Genomic DNA, 21,685 nt, shown 5'->3' with positions numbered 1-21,685 from the left:
AAGTGGAGTAATATGTTATTTTTAATACTACAAATGAGAGTATCACTGAACAAAGTAATTTCTTTGATTGAATCTATAAATAAATCTTGTATGCTATTTTAATAATGCACACTTTATATCAACAAGCAACAAATACATTGGGATCTTCTATTCTCTATGTCTTTCAGGCAATTGTTGGTCTGTAAAGTTGGGGTCTACTGCCTACCCATTCCCTTTTCATATTTTCATCAAGGGTATTTTTGATATGTGTATAGATCATTCTCATGAAAATTTTGCAGAAATTAAAAGGAGGACATATTGGTCAGTAGTATTTAAAGTTATTCATGTATTTACTACCTTTAGTAATAGTACTATCCACGATTTTTTCCAATTGTTTCAAATTTCCTCCTTTTTAAAAAATATTTTTATAATAAATCCTTCAGTGCTTTCAAAATTGAATAATTCTATGAGATGGATTTCTTTTTCTGGTTCAGACTCTCTTTCTGACTTCATCTTTTTTTTTCCTGTATTTCTTTTATTTCCCAGTTGCATGTGAAAACATTTTTTTTAAACATGTTTTTAAAACTTTGAGTTCCAAATTTTCTCCCTTCCTCCCTCATTGAAAAGGCAAGCAACTCAATATAGGTTGTACATGTGCAGTTATGCAAAACACTTTCTTAGTAGACATGTTGTGAAAAACTAACTCTATTTCCCTTAATCCTATCCTGCCCTCCCATTTATTCTATTCTTTCTTTTGACCCTGTCCCTCCTCAGAAGTATTTGCTTCTGATTACCCTTTCCCAATCTGCCCTCCTCTCTATCACCCCCCTGCTCTCTTGTCCCCTTCTCCCCTATTTTCCTGTAGGGTAAGACAGATTTCCATACCCAATTGAATGTGTATGTTGTCTCCTTAAGCCAAATCCTATGAGAATAAGATTCACTCATTCCCTCTCACCTTCCCCTGTTTCCCCTCCACTGTGAGAGACTTTTGTTTTTTTTGTGAGATAATTTACCCCATTCTACCTCTCCCTTTCTTCTTCTCCGAGTATCATCCTCTCTCATCCCTTAATTTTATTCTCCAGATATGACCCCTTAATCTTCAGCTCACCCTGTGCCCTCTATCTATCTACATATACATACGTATAATTTTTTTCCTCCAACTACCCTGATACCGACAAAGGTCTCATGAGTTACAAATATTATCTTTCCATGCAGGAACGTAAACAGTTCAATCTTAATAAGTCTCTTATGATTTCTCTTTCCTGTTTACCTCTTCATGTTCCACTGAGTCCTGTATTTGAAAGTCAAATTTTCTGTTTAGCTCTGGTCTTTTCATCAGGAATGCTTGAAAGTCCTCTATTTCACTGAATAACCATTTTTTCCCCTGAAGGATTATACTCAGTTTTGCTGGGTAGGTGATTCTTGGTTGTAATCCTATTTCCTTTGCCCTCTGGAATATTATATTCCATGCCCTGTGGTCCTTTAATGTAGAAGCTGCTAAATCTTGTGTTATCCTGATTGTTTCCACAGTACTTGAATTGTTTCCTTCTGGCAGCTTGTAATATTTTCTCCTTGACCTGGGAACTCTGGAATTGGCTACAATATTCCTAGGAGTTTTCCTTTGGGGATCTCTTTCAGGAGGAGATCGGTGGATTCTTTCCATTTCTATTTTGCCCTCTGGTTCTAATATATCAGGGCAGTTTTCCTTGATAATTTCTTGAAAGATGATGTCTAGGCTCTTGTTTTGATCATGGCTTTCAGATAGCCCAATAATTTTAAAATTCTCTCTCCTGGATCTATTTTCCAGGTCAGTTGGTTTTCCAATGAGATATTTCACATTGTTTTCTAATTTTTCATTCTTTTGGATTTGTTTTACAGTGTCTTGATTTCTCATAAAGTCACTGGTTTCCAATTGCTCTATTCTAATTTTTAAGGAAGTATTTTCTTCAGTAATCTTTTGGACTTCCTTTTCCATTTGGCCAATTTTGCTTTTTAGGGCACTCTTCTCCTCATTGGCTTTTTGGACTTCTTTTGCCATTTGGGTTAGGCTGTTGACTTGTTTTTCATGATTTTCTTGCATCACTCTCATTTCTCTTCCCAGTTTTTCCTCTACTTCCCTTACTTGCTTCTCAAAATCCCTTTTGAGCTCTTCCAAGGCCTGGGACTGATTCATATTTTTCTTGGAGGCTTTGGATGTAGGAGCTTTGATTTTGTTGTCTTCTTCTGGTTGTATATTTTGATCTTCTTTTTCACCAAAATAAGATAATATAGTCTGACTCTTTTTGCGCTGCTTGCTCATGATCCCGGCCAATTACTTAAGTTTTAAACTCCTTGTTAAGGTAAGAGTCTGCTTCCAATGTGGAGAGTGTACTGTCCCAAGCTTCAGGGGTTTGTGTAGCTGTTTTCAGAGATACCTGTAGGGACCTGTAAATTTTCAGTTCTTCCAAGGTGGTATGATAAGGGGCGAGGTGTTTACTCCTTTCCTGGCCTGTGACCACAAGTATTCCTTTCTGTCCTATAACTGTGAGGAGGGGTTCCTTTCCACAGCCACTACAAGCTCCACCACACCAGCGCTCCTCCTCACCCCAGCACTGCTGCCCAGAACTGTGACCCAGATCCACACACGGGCAAAGCAAGAGATTCCTGCCTCAGCACTGTCAAAGAGATCCCTGCAGTCCCTCTCTGATCAGCCACTGGATTCTCCCTCAGTCTGTGGGCCTGAAGCTCGGGAAGCAGCTGCCCCCCCTCAGGGCCAGGCTTTTGGGGAATGGAGCTGAGACCCCGCCTTCCTCTCTGACCACCGACAGAAACAGACTTTTCCCACTGACCTTTTAAGTTGTCTTTGGCATTTATGGATTGAGGAGTCTGGAAACCTCCAGAGCTGCCTACGATTCAGCCCAGCACGATACACCTTTCTGATCAATCATCCAGGTTGTCTTGGGCTGGAAATTTGCTTCACTCTGTCTTTTTGTGGGTTCTGCTGCTTCAGAATTTGTTTAGAGCCATTTTTTATGAGTATTTGGAGGGGTTTGGGGGAGAGCTCAAGCAAGTCACTGCTTTCACTCCGCCATCTTGGCTCCACCTTGAAGGCTATATCTTAACAAGATATCTCCCATGTACACTTTAAGACCATACAAGATTTCCTAATGGATGCAACCACGAAGATAACATTTATTCAACAATCTTTTGAGTATGAATATCAAGTGAGGCTAAGAAAAAGGAAATATACGCTCAGTTAAAAACTGAGCATATCAATATATCAATCAATCAGTATTTTTCACTGTCAAGGAAAACGTCCTATGAAGAGTTCAAAGAGTTAATTCTATATGCCATAATGAAATTTTTTAGGAAAGGAGGTGAAACTGTCATGTAATGTGAGCAAGACAGATTCACTGAGTGCCTGTGTGCTGCACTGATATCCAGGAAATATGAAAAGATTTAGACAATATATTCCAGTACGTTGGACTGATAGGAAGATGGGGGGAGGGGGAAATCACAAAAGATGAATAGTAAATCAACTGAGATTTGCACTCGTGAAAGATGTATGTGTGTATATGATATAAAGATAGATACACATATATGTGTATGTACACATGTATTATAGCCATGTGTGTACATACAAATACATATATACACATACACCCATATATGGCTAATGTTTAACATTGAACTATTAAACTATCCTCATATTTCCCCCTTTATTCATCAAAAAATCTCAGAGAATGAGAGAAAATAACAGTATTTGGTAATCTCTAAATGCCATCTATAATGGCTTAGCATTTAATACATATCCTGATCAACATCTGCATAAGTCTAATAAGCAGTGCCAAGACTTCGACATACTTTCATCTTTAATTATTTCATTACACTAATCAACAAGCATCTTTTAATTGCCAAATCAATGGTTTAATATTATTTACAGGATCAAACATAAAATCTATGTTTAACTTTTTTCAAAATTTTCTTTCAGTCAGCAAAAAAATCTACCTACCATCTCGGCCTCTTATCTTATTTTACCCCATAAAGAAAGAAAGAAAAATAAAGCCCTTGTTACAAACATGTTTAATCAAACAAAACAAACTTCTATAATACTGGTTATGTAAAAAAAAATTTATTCTACACTGAGTCTGTCATCTCTCTGTGTGCAGGTAGGTATCAAAGTTTTGTTATTAGTCCTTTGGTATTGTGGTTGGTCATTATATCAATCAGAGTTCCTAAATCTTTCAAAGTTTCTTTCTTTCTTTTTTTTTAAACAACGCTGTTTTTCATTGTCTTTTTCAGGCCATCGCCCCTCCCTTCCCAATCTTGACCTTTTGACAAACCAGATCAATACTCTTCTCTTGATTCCCTTGTTGCCTTATATTACAACTTTGACCTGCTAACCCTTGGCCTTGGATCACTTCACTACCTGTTGCCTTCATTCTTATACACATGCTAATAAACAAAAGTAGAGAAATCAATGCAACTGTGCTGTTGTTGTGTTGTATTGGTCTACTACCAAATTTATAATACTGCTGGCAATTTTTTCATACCTCCATAATTAACACACTATCTCATCTACCACAGTAGCTTTTCCAAAACTTTTCATTCATCTTCAAACCTCCCACTGGTTCCCCCATCAATTTCCAGAGTCTCAGCTAAGAACCTTGTGCTTGCCTCATATTTTACTGAAAACCTTGAGGCTATTCACTGAGAGCTCCCTCTTTCTCCTTTTCATCTTTCATCACCCAGCTGCCTTCTACCACTATCTCCTCCCTTATTCCTGTTTCACAAGAAGACATGGGCCTTGCTAAGGCAAACCCCTCTACAGGAACACATGATCCCATTCCATCCCATCTTCTCCAGCTGACTGCCTCCTATTAATCAGACCTACTCTCTCACAATTTCCAATTGCTTCCTGTTTACTCACTAGCTCCCTACTGCCTACAAACGTGTCCATGTCTCCTCCCATCCTCAAAAACCCCTCACTTGATCCATCCATCTCTACTACCTATTATCCCATATATCTTTTCCCTTTTGTGGCTAAACTCTTTAAGAAAGCTGTCTATAATGAGTACCTCCACATTTTCTCTCACTCTCTTCTTAACTCTCTGCAGTCTGGCTTCTAACTTCATCATTCAACTGAAGCATCTATCTTCTTTTAATTGCCAAATCTAATGGATTTTTAAAAAATTCTTACCATTGATCACCTCTTAACACTGTTAATCAACTTTTCCTTGATACTCTCTTCTCCCTATGTTTTCACGACACTATTCTTTCTTGGTTCTTTGATGATCTATATAACTACTCCTCTTCAGTCTTCTTTGCTGTTGTTTTCATCCAGGTCATGCCTGCTAACCATGATCACCCCACAAGGCTCTGCTCTGGACCCTCTTTTCTTCTCCCTCTATACTATTTCACTTATTATCTCATCTCATCCTACAGATTTAATCATCATTTCTATGCTGATGTTTCTCAAATCTCCTTATATATCTAGTCCTAACCTCTCTCCTAACCTCCAGTCTCTCATCTCCAACTGCCTATTGGATATCTCCAACTACTCTTCTCTAGTAGAATGCTCCCCTCTATCATCCTCACTCTATTACTAATTTTCAATCTCTTCTTGTCTACTGGCTGCTTCCCTACAAACATGCAGTTCTCCCTCATCCTTAAAAAACCCATAATTTACTAAAGCTATCTATAGTCATATGAAAAAATGTTCTAAATCACTACTGATTAGAGAAATTCAAATCAAAACAACTCTGAGGTACCACATCACATCTATCAGATTGGCTAACATGACAAAATAGGAAAATGATAACATCGCAGAAGATGTGAGAAAACTGGAACACTAATGCATTGTTGGTGGAACTGTGAAATGATCCAACCATTCTGGAGAGCAATTTGGAACTATGCCCAAAGGGCCATAAAATTGTGTATACCTTTTGACCCAGCAATACCACTTCTAGGTCTGAATCCCAAAGAGATCCTAAATATGGGAAAAGGATCCACATGTACAAAAATATTTACAGCAGCTCTTTCTATAGTGGCAAAGAATTGGAAATTAAGTGGATGCCCATCAACTGAGGAATGGCTGAACAAGTTGTGGTATATGAATGTAATAGAATATTACTACGCTATAAGAAATGATGAGCAGGCAGACTTCAAAAAAACCTGGAAAGACTTACATGAACTGATGCAGAGTGAAATGAGCAGAACCAGGAGAACATAGTACATAGTAACAGCCACAGATGACTGACTTTGATAGACTTAGCTCTTCACAGCAATGCAAGGATCTAAGACAACTCCAAAAGACTCACAATGGAAACTGCTATCCACCTCCAGAGAAAAAACTATGAAGTCTGAATGCAGACAGAAGCATACTATTTGCTCTCCTTTTCCTTTGTTGTTTTGTTTTGTTTCTTCTTTCTCATGGTTCCTCCCATTAGTTGTAACTGTTCTTTACATCATGACTAATGGGAAAATATATGTAACATGAATGTATAAATAGAGCCTATATCAGATTGCATGCCGTCTTGTGGGAGAGGAGAAAACTTAAAACTCAAAATCTTATGGAAGTGAATGCTGAAAACTAAAAATAAATTAATTAGTTGTCAAAAAACCCCATCACCCAATTGGTCCATCCCCAATACCTATACCTATCATCCCATCTTTCAATTCTTTCATTGCTAATAATCTTGAAAAAGTTGGCTGCAATTAGTTCCTCTACTTCCTTTCCTTTCCCTTTCCTTAACTCTCTGCAGTCTAGTTTCTGATTTCATCATTCAACAGAAACAGCTCTATACAAAGTTACCAATGGTCTCTTAATTGTCAAACCTAATGGCTTTTACTCAACCTTCATTCTTCTTGACTTCTCTGCAGCCTTTGCCATAGTTAATCTCTCTCTGCTCCCTGATACTTACTTCTCTCACGTTTTTGCTTTCTCCTGGTTCTCTTCTTCGATGTCTGACTGATTACTCCTTTTCAATCTCCTTTGCTGGATCCAGATTTTACTCACTAGCCACAGGTGTCCCTTAAGGTTCTGTACAGGGCTCACTTCTCTTTTTCCCCCCATACTATTTTACTTGCTGATATCATCAGCTTCCATAGATTTAGTTGTCATTTCTATGCAGATGATTCTCAGATTGATTTATCCAGCTCTAAACTAACTCCTATCCTTCAGTTTCGCATCTCCAACTGCCTAATGTCTCCTGGACATCTTAAACTCAACATATCCAAAACTGAACTTATTACTATTCCACCAAAATCTTTCCTTCTTCCTAACTTTCCAATTACTATAGAGGACACCACCATTCTCGCAATCACAAAGGCTTACAACCTAGGCATCATTCTTGATTCCTCACTCACTCACTCCCTCCTTCCAATCTGCTGCCAAGTCCCAAGATGCAGTTTCTCATGCTATTGTGCCTTGACTATTGTAATAGCCTGTCTGTTAGTCTCCCTGACTCATCTTTTCCCATTCCAGTCCATCCTTTATTCAGTTATCAAACTAATCTTCCTAAAGAACAAATCTGACCAAGTCAACTTTATCCTTTGTATGGCATTCAAAGACCTTCACAAACTAGGCCCTACCTACCTTTCCAGTATTCTTAAATCTCACTCCTCCCCCACTCACCCCCAATTCCCAATTCAGCGACAGTGGCCTCCTTTTTATTCTCTGCACACTCCAAAACTCTGGGCATTTTCATGGCCATCCCCCATTACTGGAATACTCTCCTTTCTCTCATCTCTGCCTGCTGGATTTTCTGGCTTCTTTCAAGACTCAACTAAAATCCCATCAGACGCTTTTCCTGATTTCCCTTAACAACCGGGTCTCTTCCAACTTTTCCAGAACTCTTATATTTTACTCCCTTCCACATACTCTACAATCAAGAGACATTGGCTTCCTTGCTGTCTTCAAACTTGACACTCCCATCTCCTTGATTCCAGGTCTTTTTAGTGGCTGTCTCCTATGCAGAAATGATCTCCCTCTTCACTTCTTCCCAGGCTTATCTGAAAATATCCCCTTCATCATTTCTTATAGCATAACTGTGTTCTATCACATTTATATACTACAATTTGTTCAACAATTCTCCAAGAGGCATTTCCTCCATTTCCTGTCACCACAAAAAAAAGCTATAAATATTTTTGTCCATCCTTAGTTAAGAGTCTGTTTTGCTTAGGACTAATCCCTCCCTTTATCAGCAAAAAAATCACCATGTTGATGCATCAGGACAAGATTTTTTTTACCCTAACAGGCAAGAGAATGTTAAGCTAACAAAGCACATGTTAGAACATACCATATAAGTTGAAGAGATGTTTGATATCTGGCCAGGTGAGCAGGTGACGCAAAACCTCATCCAAATCATCCACTTTTTCCCCATCCTTCTCTGGCCAGGACTTAGTGATGACAGCAGAAACAAGAGTTCCAAATTTCTTGAGGTTGTGAGGAGGTAACAGCCCAAGGATGCTGGTCTGAGACTACAAAAGAAATAAAACAGAGAAGACAAAACAGAGTAGATCTTAGAAATACCCCAGCAAGGTCATGAAGTTACAGCAATTCAGGAGTCTAAAAGAAAACCTGTTTAACATGGTCAATAATCCATAAGGAAAGTAAGATGGGTTTGCTTGCTTTTAACTCACCTATTTATGCATGCTGCCTCTCTCCCTCCCTCCTTCCTATTACTAGAGATATGAAGGCTTGAGGAAAAAAATATCATTTTGGAGAAAAATAATCATCTCAAGTACTTCTATCTTTATTTTCTACCTTCCAGTCAAAAAAAAGAGTCAAAAGAATGGAAAAAACAAACACATGCAATTCTCTATTGAATATTTAGAGGTTTTTCTTTGGGTATTCCTGCTTATTAAATAGGATCATCTTAATGAATGAGCTACTGTTATGATGTATGACTTTAAATACATGAAGAGTATTTTAAACTAAAAATTAATATTAACTTTTACCAAATTTCTGTCTCTTGTTCCACCTTACTCTTCAAATTTGTCTTCAAAATTTTGGAAAAATTTCCTCTCTTACTATAAAATAAATTTGCATTCTGATGTTTAAAAAGTCAAAGAGAATTCTACGTGAGACCAAACTAGGTCCCACCTACCTTTCCAGGCTTCTTAAACCTCACTCTTCCCCCACCTACCCTCAATTCCCAATTAAGTGACACCGGCCTCCTTTTTGTTTGGAAATTGGGGACAAACATACTAATACATACATTTTTGTAGAGCTGTAAATTGGTCAACTATTATGGACAGCAATTTGGAATTATATTTCTTTTTTCAAAGGGCTAAAATTTCCATAAATTCCCAGAAATTCCATTACTATGCATATACAGGAAGGAGGTTAAAGAAAAAAAAGCCCTCATTACCAAAAAAAAAAAAGCCATAGCTACACTTTTTGTATTAACAGAGAACTTGAAACAAAGTAAATATCCATCTAACAGATGGCTTAATAAATTATAATATACAAATCTAACTGATTATTCTTATACCACAAGAAACAGCAAATAAGAATTCAGAGAAACACAGAAAGACATACTGAACTGATATAAAGCAATCAGAAGTAGGAAAACCACATGCACAATAACTATATGTCAATGGAAAGAACAACCAAATACAGAAACCTGACCAAGTTTTGCTCTGAAGAATAGTGAAGAAAACATTCCCCCCCTCTCTTATTTGCATTGGTGAACTACTGGTATGGAATACTGCATGTACTCTCAGAAACAGTCTAGTTATTCATAGGTTTTGCTGAATTGCTTTTTTCCTCTTTTACAAAATCTTTGTTACAAGGAATGGTATGATGGGTAGAAGAGGGGGGAAGAAAATGTGATGAAACAACGAAAGGCAAAATAAAAATAAATAAAATTTTAAAAATTAATTAGCCATAGGCCAATCTCTAGAAGATATCCTTCATCAGACGCCCTAGTTGAAATAGAAAACAGAATGGTGGACTATCTAACATGAATGAATTAAACAGACCCTACTATGCTGATTTTCAGAGTTTGCTCAGTAATTTAATTTTCACAGCAATTTCTTTGACTGTAGCAATCATTTCATAAAATAATAAAGGAAACTGAGGAAACCTTATAGGAGCTGATGCAAAGTGAAGTGAGCAGAATTAGAGCATTGAACACAGTAACAGCAATATTGTAATGACAATCAACTATGAAAGACTTAACTACTGTGATCAATGCAATGAATACAATGATCTGTGATAATTCAAAAGGACTCATGATAAAAAATACCATCCGTCTCCAGAGAGAGAACTAGTGAATTCAGCAGACTGGAGCTTGGTTTTTCTTGCTTTTTTTACTGCAAAATGACTAATGTGTTTTGCATGACTTCATATATATGTAACGGGTATCATATTTCTTGCTTTCTCAATGAGTAGGGGAGGGATAGGAGGAAGAAAAGAGAATACAGAAGTGAAAATAAAAATTTTTTAAATAAAACAATAAATGTTTTTTTAATGCAATATAGTTTCCATTTCATTAAGGGAAAAAAGTCACATTTGCCAACCATTATTTCCTCAAATGATTAAAACAAATAAGAAATACAACTAAAAAAAATACAACTAAGAAATAAACTAAAAACTATCATGTTCTCCATCTCTATCACTTAAAGACATCAGAACCTCTAAGTTCTTCATGGATGGACTTCTCTAGACATTTAAATCATCCCACATTTGAAGAGGTAAGAAGTGAATTTGTACTTCAGGCATAATCTTTAATGAGCCTCCCACCATTAGAGATAATTTAATAAACGCTGATTAGAAAAAGTAAAGAGAGATGAAACATATTTGAGGAAGGCATGGTAATATACCAGAAACACTATCAGACCAAAGAGAATTCATCAGTGGATCAATAACCCAAACTGGTGAAAATAAATTAATATTTTCATTTCAGAACCTAGCTACGATCCCTAAATATTTTCCCATTACAGGTGTGGTTTGACTACCTGAGAGACTGAGCTCACAGCTTCAATAGCACAGGTCTCAAAGCTTTTAACAATACAGTTGTCTACACAACAGTTGCAGTATAAGTTGATCTGGTGAATTGGTTTCTCCTGTAAGAACATAAAATGAGATTTAATGCATATTTGAAATAGCAGCTTCAATATTTTGTAGACTGAAAATAAAATGAACCACACTTATTTTACAGTATCAATATTTTCATTTTTAACCAAAATTTTCCCTTAAGTTCCTTTGCTGCCGAGTACCAATACTTTGTACTAATTTATCAAATATATTTAATAAACACCCCCTTCCTCTGCCATGCAAATAACCCAAAAAAACAAGCAAATTTTACTTATACAGGTTATTAATTTTTTCAAAGATGAATAGATCCCCTACACTAATTCTAAAGAACATGTCCCTGACATAAGGGGTTGTCTCCAAACTCTGAGAGAGACACTAGATTAGGATGTAAAACGAAGCATGTACGGTAAATTTGTGAATTTGTTTTGCTTAACTGTTCTTCTGTTATGAGAGAAAGTTCTAGGATAAGGAAAGAGGGAAGGAAAGATGTAAAAAAAATCTATAAAATGTTAACATTTTAAAAAGTGCTCATTACCATTGCAAGAAATTCTTCTGAACAATTAACAGCAAGGAATTATTAACAATATGCCCCAGGAAAAAATGTATTGATGTCTTAGCGATCTGAAGTAAGTCCATAATACTTCCTTTTTCAGTGTTGATACTACAGTTCTTCTTATTTTGCATTTTTCCAACATCTGAATTGTTCATCCCCACTCTTCACCCTCCTCCCCCCAATACCAACTCCAGAATACTGGAATTAAAGACTTCAGAGATGTCTCAAATTTTTGAGTCTGGCTTTACACAGAATGACCTTGCTTATTTTCATTATCAGAGACAGAATGCTAGCCTGGAGAAGTCAATAGACTGGTATGTTGCTTACATTTTAATGTGCTCATATACTTGAATTAAATAAACATTTATTAAGAATCTCTCAAGAGCAGAAGACTGTACTAAGTGGTGGGAGAGATTCAAAGTTGTCCCTATCCTCATGTAGCTTGCAGTAGTGGGGGAATCAGACACATATACCATATATAATACACAATAATAAAAGAGTGGAAAGTAAACAAACCCAAATGTTAAAGATGGTTGTAGTTATAATGGCGGGGGTAGAGGGGGAAGGCAGAGGGCACAGTGATCAAGGAAGTCTTTATAAGAGTAGGGACATCTGAGTTAGGTTTTATAAGATAAGTGGTGATTCAAGAGGGTAATATAGGAGAAAGATGAAATTCTCCACACAGGAGACAAAATACAAAGAAAGGCATGGAATACAAAACAAAACATAAAAGAAAATACATGGAAAGGTATGAAAAGGGACAGGGCTGCTTCTAGTATAGACAGAAAGTATTCTAGTTTGACTGGAAATGGACAGTGAATAGAAGGGAGTAAATCATTACCCAAGACTATTATGATATGAGAACATGTCATATGGATTTTTATATAAAACAAGAAATACTCTTCCAATGGCATACTCAAGCTCTCACAAGTAAGAGTTTCAAATATTTTTGTTTTTTCTTGTAAGGGAAAGATTTCAAAACACAGTCATTCTTTTTTAAATCCTAAGTACACCATGTATTTTAAATATTTCTCTCCTGGTATTTTTTTTATCCTTTTTCTTCACAATTTCATTCTTACCATTTTAGAAATATAATACTATGTATTACACTGACTCATTACTGAACTTGAGAGTTTCAAGAGTATCTTCAGCAATTTTCACAAAAGTCAGTGTAACAATGAAGGGAAGATTGCATCAAATACCTTCCCCTGGGCAGCTGCCAAAGAAAAGGCATTTTTAGAAGAAAAGTGATTTCTGATACATTCTTCCCCCAGGTCAGAGAACACATTTATTCTCTCAAGAATCACTCTGGCATACAGGTCTTTCGTGTGATATTTAATTAAAAAAAATTCTCAAATTACAAAGCCACAATGCAAACTGAAGAACAGCTAATTTTTCCAACTTGTCTCATTTTTTGATGTCTATTATCCAATAATATGTATGTATATGAGAGAGAGATAACTGCACATCTCAGGAAAAACTGGAAACAAGAATGGAAATAAAAGTAAACTATTTATTTATAGACATCCTAGAATGTGCTTGGCATGTAATATGTAGTAATCAATCAATTAACAAGCATTTACTAAGTATACAATGACAAAAGTGAAAACAGTCTCTGCCAGGAAGGAGCTCAGTCTAGATGAGAACAAGATTGGCCGAAAGCAAGATAGATACAAAATATCTCAAAGTGCTGAGGGCAAAGCATAAGTAGATGCAGAGGGAATCAAGAAAATCTTCACACACAAAAAAAGTGGTGCTTCAGCTGAACCTCAAAGTCAACTAGGGATTCTAAGAGACCAAGGTGAGAGGAACGTATTCCAGTGATGGCAGACAATCAATACAAAAGTAGAGAGGAGAGAGGTGCAGATCAAGGCCAGTCTGGCTGTACTACAGTTGTGAATGTAACAGAATCATATACAATAAAGCTAGAGGGTATATTAAAACTAGGTTATATGGGGCAGCTAAGCAGCGCAGTAGAAAGAACACTGGCCCTGGAGTCGGAAGGACCTGAGTTCAAATTCGGCCTCAGACACATAACACTTACTAGCCATGTGACTCTGGGCAAGTCACTTAACCCCAATCGCCACACACATACACCAAAAAAAAAAAAACCCCTAGGTTATACAGGGCTTTAAATGCCAAACAGAGAAGTCAAATAATCCAAAAAGTAATACGAAAGGACTGCAGTAGGCACTGAATAAGGAAGCAACATGGTTAAATTTGTACCTTCGGAAGAACTGTTTGGTAGCTATTTGAAGGACTATTGGTGAGCAAAGAAATGTGAGAGAGGGAGCTCTACTGCACTAGTCTTTGCCAGAGATAGAGAATGGATGATTGCCTCAACTAAGGTGATGACTTTGTGAGTGGAGAAAGAGGGGGAGGGTATGAGAGATGTTATGGGGATAAAATACAAGATTCAGCAACTTACTAAATGTGGGGGGACAGTGAGAGTGATGAGTCAAGGATAAACCCAAACCTAAATGACTCAAAATAATATATATGTCCATGATAGCAGAGAAATTAATTAGAGGAAAAAGTTTCAAGGAAAAGATGATTATCTGAAAATGATCCTCTGACAGAAGGGTAATTGGTAGTGTGGGGAAAAACTCCAATGCTTTTTTTTTTTACCTATTTCATATTGGTCTTGGCTAGCTATAACGTTACAAGAACAAAGGGCAAACAACAACAAACCTGCCACAGGACTGTATCAACAAAGAGGTTTGGTTAGTTCAAATGCTTCACATTACCCTCATTCCAAAAAAAATTCCAGGAGATTCTTAATACCTGTTTTATTCTTCCTTCCATTTCACTAAGTAATGACTTCTTCCATTCCTCAGAAAGATGCTCATTAGGAAAGCTGATTTTTACAAATTCACTCCAAGCCTACAAAACATATAGAAATGTATGTATGCAATGGTAAACATGTAAAATACAACTAGAAGAAAAAAAGAGTGGTAGAGGGGCTGTTAACGATTTTGCACGACAACATGGTACTGAATGATCATAGAGCTAAAGTCAGAAGGGACCTCTGAGGTCGCCTAGTACCACCCCTTCATTTTACAACAGAAGAAACTGAGGCTCAAAAAGGTTAGATAGTGGAAGGGCAGGAAGAAGAACAAATGAGAAGTATACATGCATACGCCTCTCTTACCTGGAAAGGTAACAATATAGCAGAAATGGAAACTGACTAGATATTAAGAGGCCAAGGTTCTATAGTTACAGCTTTTTCATTTACTTAACCATGTAAGCTTGAACAAATCACTTAAACTCTCAGAGACTGTTTCCTTATCTTTAAAAAGGAGATATAACCACCTACCCTGACTACTTTGCCAGCTGAGAAGGTAAATGAAGTAATATATGTAAATATGCACTGAGAAGTGTAAACTGAGAACGATATCTATATACATTACAGTTTTTATCTAGAAAAAGCTCTTAACCTTACAGTCCTCTCTCCCCCCCATTGTACCCCTAAATACTCTCATATCTTCACTTTCTTTCATTTTCTCAAAAGACTTCTGAAAACATAGTGTTGAAACTCCTTCTGCACCACCCATTCACAACTTCATCCTTCAGCTTGGTTTCCAGCTGCCATGACTACTAAAACCAAACTTTAGGAAGGCTACTTAATAACCAAATATAGGGACCTTTCTTCAGTCCTTATTTTATTTTACTTCTCTATAGCCTCTAGAACTCTTGACCAATCCACTTTCTTAAAAAGCCTAAGCAGAAGGCACTGCACTAGGCTGGTTCTCCTCTGACCTATCTAATTAGGCCTTCAGTTTCCTGCTTCTCCTTTCTCCCGCTCACTCATACATCTGGCTGTCCTCCAAGGCTAAAGGTACTTAGCCCTCTCCTCCTCTTTCTTTTTACTCTCTTCCTTGGAGATCTCCTGCAATTCCATTTATCCATCCAACATAAATGATTTCCTAATCTCTCTCTCTCTCCAGGCCCATCTCCTATTCCAACGCAGAATTTCACATCAACAACTACTTGATAAATATTTCCACGTGAATGTAACTCAACCCCTCAAACTTCCCTGTGTTTAACTCCCAGTTTCTGCCACTATTATTTTCATTTTTACTCTATCTCCTTATATCAGGAACTAAGTTCTATAGATTCTTTGTTGCTGTTGTTATCCTCGATATTTTAAAAGTATTTTTATAATGAACTTATTAACAAACTCAAACATACCAATATACAAAGAACAAAAAAGGATTGTAAATGTTTTACCTCTTTCTCTATATAGTTTTTATCACCTCACAAAGACTTATTTCCCAACAGCCTTCTAAACCAGTTCCCCTGACTCTGGTCTCTCTCTACTTCTAGACCCCTGCCTAGACTTTTGCCACAAATGTGGTTTTGATGATGTTGCCTATCTCATTCGGAAACCTTCACTGACTCCTACTCCTTCAAAAATACTTACCATAGGCTCATCATCTTGATAAGAGAGAAGTGACCCACATTTCATAAGCAAGCCTTCTTTTAAAACATTCTGGAACCAGTTTTTGGTGGTAGTCAGAGTTTCTTGAAATAGCTTTTTCACAGAAATGATGTTTCCATTTTCACTGTTTAGCTTATCTTTGGGATCCTAATATTGCACGGGAAATAAAGATGAATCGTATTAAAGATACATCTTTCATATTCCTTATGCCACCAAATACAGTGCTAAGTATTCAAGAGGTACTCAATGAGTACTCAAAGTTGAATTTATACCCACATATCTATGTGCAAACACATTCACATTAAAACAGCTAAATTTGAAAAATACATTAAGCCCTCTGGAATGGAAAGAAAAAAATGGAAAGAGACTGAGAATAAAGATAGGCAGGCATATAAAGTAAAGGAAAGAAGTATAGTGGTGGCTCCATCCCAGAGAGGTGAACTCTCATATTATGGAAACAAAACTCCCAGCCAAGAGAAGGGGAGACTCCTTAGAATTACTTCCTCCCATTAAACTTTCAGGACTACAATTACAATGTTGAGGAAACAATGTTGAAATGGAAGGGAGTAAAGTGGGTTTGCCAGAAGAGGAGGAGAAAATATTCATTCATGGCTGGGGTCATAAAAGGATATGCCTATTTCCTCTAAATTCAAGAAACTTTGTTAATTACACTTGTTGCAGAACTTACTAGTGGAAACATAGGACCAGGCCTCTCCACCCACTGTGTTGTATCAGGTAAAAACAGGCAAACAATTTCACCTCTCAGCCCCCTCTTGTTTCCACGGAAAAAGATCCCTAGGGTTCCCCTTTTTTTCCTTTCTAAAAGCAGACCATGGTTTTCTCTTTTTAATCCCAGGCCCAATGATCTTGATCCTCTCCTTCAGATAATTAAGATTCACCCCTTGCCCTGGCCTAGTAGCTTTTAGGTTTTGGACTGAGCACCTCCTACTCCTTGAATTTTTTGAATAAGAAAGTTTCCTTATATGTTTTCTTTGATGTGGCCTTTACAACATAATTTTGTTGGTTCTTTTTTATCTAAAAAAATGTGAAGTTATTTGTTTATGCTTGACAACTCATAATGGTGAAATATTTGCCTAGTATATGTTTTAGTTGCAAACAACAATATAACACTTTCTTGCCATGTTTATCCAAGATGAAAATGTCATCAGAACACGTTTTTCATTTAATTTCTTTAATTTATTATTTCTTTATTTCTCCCTTATTTCCAAAATTTTAAATATAAGAGAAAGAAAAATCTATTCTAAAATTCATAGGATAAAAAATTAATTGGCATGTTAAATAAAACTACTGGTGATATGCTAATATTATTTAAATTAAATTACCAAGGATTTACAAATAATAACTCTTGTTGTTGTTCAGTCTTTTTAGTCCTGTCCAACTCTTCATGACCTCATTTGGGGTTTTCTTGGCAAAGATACTGAAATGGTTTGCCATCTCCATTTCCAGCTAATTTTACAGATGAGGAAACTGAGGCAAACAGGGTGAAGTGGCTTGCCCAGGCTTACACAGCTAGTATCTGAGGCCACATTTGAACTCAAGCCTTCCTGACTCCAGGGCAGATATGTGTCAAGAAGAGTTGGACAGGACTGAAATAACTGTCAGATGTTACTAATCAACTAAACAACAAAAAAAAGCTTCCTGATTCCAAGCCCAGTGTTCTACTGATCATGCCCACGAATAATAATAGGACTGAACTACTATCATGCTGCCAAGACAACAATTTATGGCTTTGCAACAAAATCCTTCAAGACTTTAGGCAAGTCAGTTAACCTTTCTGGCGTCATTTGCCTCGTACAGTAAATGAAGGGGTTGGATAAAAGGATAGATTCTGTATTAAATGGATGGACATTCTCTAGATACAATGTCCACTAGCTATTCAGATACTGTAAAAGATAAGGCTTATAAATGAGGGGGGGAAATTGCTTATGTTGCAAGAGATAAGCCATGATGAAAGAAAGTATCCTGAACAAAGGCAAAAAATGTGCCTAAGTATAATTTAGCAATTCCACAAAACAACAGCTCATACTTAATGGTACTTTAAGGTTTACTTTTCCTCATAATCATCTTATGAGACAAAGAAGACAAATGTTGTGACAATCCTTATCAAACTACTCCCTTTCTTGAAAGAGACAGAAAATAAGAAATGATATATCTCTACCATCCCATATTGAATGTAAGGTATAGGAATACTTCACTTACCCCCAAAAATGTAAGTCTGATCATCATAGAAATAATCTTTGCAGATAAGACAGGCAATCCATAAAATTTTAACACTTCTGTTTTTTTGCAGACGGTTTCGTGGAATTTTAAGCAGACAGTAAAGTAGGGTTCTAACATGTCTAATTGAATCCTATCAAAACAGGAGTTAAAAGGGATTGAAATTGTTAAGGAAACATGAAAAATGGGATAATGGAACGTTAGTTCTCAGGACTCAGACTTCTTTACATAAAAAAGATAACTTGTTAGGTCTGAATATCAGTTTATTTTGCCACATACTTCAATATCTGGAAAAAGAATTCATCAGCCTATAAATACAGCAAATCCTTTTATTTTTCTTTGGCAGATAAAAGATTTAGTTTTTAAATAGAACATCTAAATGTTTCTGAGCGGGGCTGCTAGGTTCATTTTTAGTTCAGGGGAAGAAGGAAGAGGCAGAAATGTAAGGCTTTATCCTCTACCTTAATAAGAGAAAATGATTAAGAAAATATAGGAAGAAAAAGTAGCCAAAGAGAAAAAAGGAAAAGTTATGAAAATGAAAGTACAGAAGCTCCCCTTTACCTCAATGGACACATTACCATTACAGGTCACCTCAATAATTCAGTCAAGAGAATCCAAGAGTTGGCTGAGTCAGAACCTGAAGCAGTACTTTAGGAAGAGGCAATGTAAAGGTGGTTTAATAGACAAAATACCTAACTGAAGAAGCAGGAAAACCTGGATTCAAATCCTGCCTAAGACACCTTGCTGACTATGTGACCCTGAGAAAGTTACTTACCCACTCTGTCTCTATTTCTTCATCTACAAAATGAGGTAATAATAGCACCTACTTCACAGAGTTCTTATAAAGAGAAAATGAATGAACACATGTAAAGTGTTATAGAAATCTGAGCTACCAGTAACAGTAACGTTTCATTTAAAATGTACTTTCGTGAACAAGTTATCACCTTTCCTCAAAAAATTTAGTTTTATTACTGTTTTTATATCCCTTTCCTCTCCCAATATATCTTCCTTCCCTAACCAGAGCCACATCCTTAACAAAGAATTTTAAAGAGGAGAGAAAATAGTTCTGCAAAACTGAACACACTAATCAGGTATGGTAGGACATAATGTGTTCCATATCAATAGCCCCCCACCTCTCTAATTAAGAGGAAATACTCTCTCATGGTCTCATGGAGGACCAAGCTTCATCATTATAATCACACGGCTTTCAGTTTCTAATTTTTGCTGTTATTTTTCCATTTATATTGTTATATCACCATGTATATTGTGTTCCTGCTTCTAATTCATTTTGCATCAGTTCATTTAAATCTTCCTGTGCTTCCTTCTTTTCTTTACAGTCATTATTTCTACCTTTCCTTCTTGCCAGACCTGTGCTTTCAGCAGCATGGGGAGCTCTTAGTAAGAAAACTCCCTCTATGAACGCAAGTCATTGCTGCTGTTGTTCGTTCTTCCTTCTCAAAGAGGACCAGTGACATCATGAGGATAACATCTGGACTTGCACATGAACTGGATCTAAGTGAGCCAGAGCTATGCAAAATCATTAGCCTCACTCTCTCCTCCAGAGTCATCAAAGTCCAGTGACAAAACAAAGGTCTGGTGGCAATGGCCCAGGATGCAGTGGCTGACCTTGGCCTTTCTAAATTAAGGTCTTTTCCAGGTCTCAGTTTGTCTGAGGCCTGGACCATGCAATGACTAAGGGCTAGGTAAAAGTTGAGACAAAAGATGGCTTAATTTATCATCACAAAGATATCAATCTGGGAGGGAAAGACCCTCAGAGTTTCTGACACTCAATCTATGCCGTTCAAAACATAAACTATGAGCCACAGAAGCCTGGGTTGAGGCTTTGGTGATTTACTGGTGAGTCAATGAATGCCAGGGTGATTTGGATTTAAAGGCATAGTCAAGTAGCTCCATTTAAAACACAATGGTCTTTTTTAAAGCTTGTGTTTTCAGAGCTATATTTCAAGAAATAAAAAATGAAAACTGCATAGGACATTTTTGAAAAAAATAATATAAATAAACAAAAAAAGACAATGAAGAAGAACAAGAATAAGAAGAACACTAATAAGGAAAAATAGCAGTGCTCCCCAACTTCTGCTCAAATTGGCAGTTACTACTACTCTCAGATAACATAGTAAAGACAGTAAACACAAAACATTCTCCTAATGACCTGGTTCACTCCTTCCCACAAATACACACAGCATCCATTGAAAGAATATTAAATCCAGTATTGAGGCACATGTGTAAGAAATATGTGTGACAAGGTTTAACTCACAACACCTGCTCTGGAAATCCTTCTGTCTGTGTAGGGACTTCATGCAAAACCCTTGTTGTTGTTGCTACTGTTGTTAGTCCCTCATTCTCAAAAAGCACCAATGACATCACAAGAATGACATCTGACTTGCATCTGAACTGGATGTAAGTGAGGCAGAGCTTATCAAAGTCATCATCCTCCATCATCTCGCCTCCAGAGTCATGGAAGTCCATTGGCAAGAAAAAGGTCAAGACAACTGGTGATGACCCAGGATGCCATGGATACATGTCAGCACCTTCTCCACAACCTGACAGTTTTGGAAGATTGCTGGAGGCACTGAAAGGTTCAGTGATTTGCCCAGGGTCACACAGCCAAGATGGAGCAGGGTTGGGGCTTGAACCTAGGCCTTCCTATCTTTGAGGCCACCTCTTTTCCACTTTTCCTCACTGCCCCATTCCCATCTCTCTATATTAATATATGCATAGACTGTTTTCCCTGACACAAAGTGAGCCTTTGAGGACCGTCTTATAGCCCAGGTATGATCCCACTAAATCTGTGGACCAAAACTTATTCAGCCATTCTCTAATCACTGGGCATCTACTTTGTATCCACGGCTTTGCAAATACAGAAAGTGTTGCTATATTTTACCATATATAGGACCTTCCTTCCATCACTTAACTTTTAAAGATAACTGAAATAAACGTATTTAACTTATTTAACACCTTTCCCTTCTTCCTTGCTGGAATACTCTGAGAGAAAAAAGTAAAGAAAATATATTTGGCACTCCAAGAGACTTACAAAGACTCCTTATAACAAGTGCCTCAGAGTCCATTCATGTATCTCTATGCCACTGTACATATGTAATCAAATTCAGGGGCATCTAGCTCAAGGCTACAGGTTCTAGAAGGTTAACAGACCATGAACATTTAAAGACACACACACACGTCTAAATGTTTATATATTTATATGGGTGTGTGTATATCTTTATATGTTCATATATACATACACATATATATTTTATAAATTCCAAATGATATGATAACATATCCATTACTGCCTTTCTTTAACAATAGTTAAATATGTTAATTACTGTTACCATTATCATGGTCAATATTGACTATTTTTTTACTTACTTGCCCTGATTTGCATTCAGGAGGTTCAAGAGCTTTTTGAAGAGATTCTCTAAAACCTGTGGTA

The 21,685-nt window shown here is 36.8% G+C and overlaps 1 protein-coding gene across 1 annotated transcript in view; it reads right to left on the bottom strand.

Annotated features, from left to right (window-relative positions):
• RNF213 (ring finger protein 213) overlaps positions 1–21,685 on the bottom strand; it is a 170,689-nt gene that overhangs the window by 91,495 nt on the left and 57,509 nt on the right. Inside the window, 6 exon segments of the mRNA XM_078155847.1 lie at positions 8,259–8,439; positions 10,924–11,031; positions 14,340–14,438; positions 15,979–16,143; positions 18,217–18,367; positions 21,622–21,677. Coding sequence (XP_078011973.1) covers positions 8,259–8,439; positions 10,924–11,031; positions 14,340–14,438; positions 15,979–16,143; positions 18,217–18,367; positions 21,622–21,677 — 760 coding nt within the window.

The sequence above is a fragment of the Phascolarctos cinereus genome, unplaced genomic scaffold (assembly GCF_003287225.1).
Source record: "Phascolarctos cinereus isolate Bilbo 61053 unplaced genomic scaffold, phaCin_HiC Scaffold_5;HRSCAF=322, whole genome shotgun sequence".
NCBI classification, from domain to species: domain Eukaryota; kingdom Metazoa; phylum Chordata; class Mammalia; order Diprotodontia; family Phascolarctidae; genus Phascolarctos; species Phascolarctos cinereus.
The sequence above is the reverse complement of the archived record's forward strand: the minus strand, read 5'-3'. Positions and strand labels throughout refer to the sequence as shown.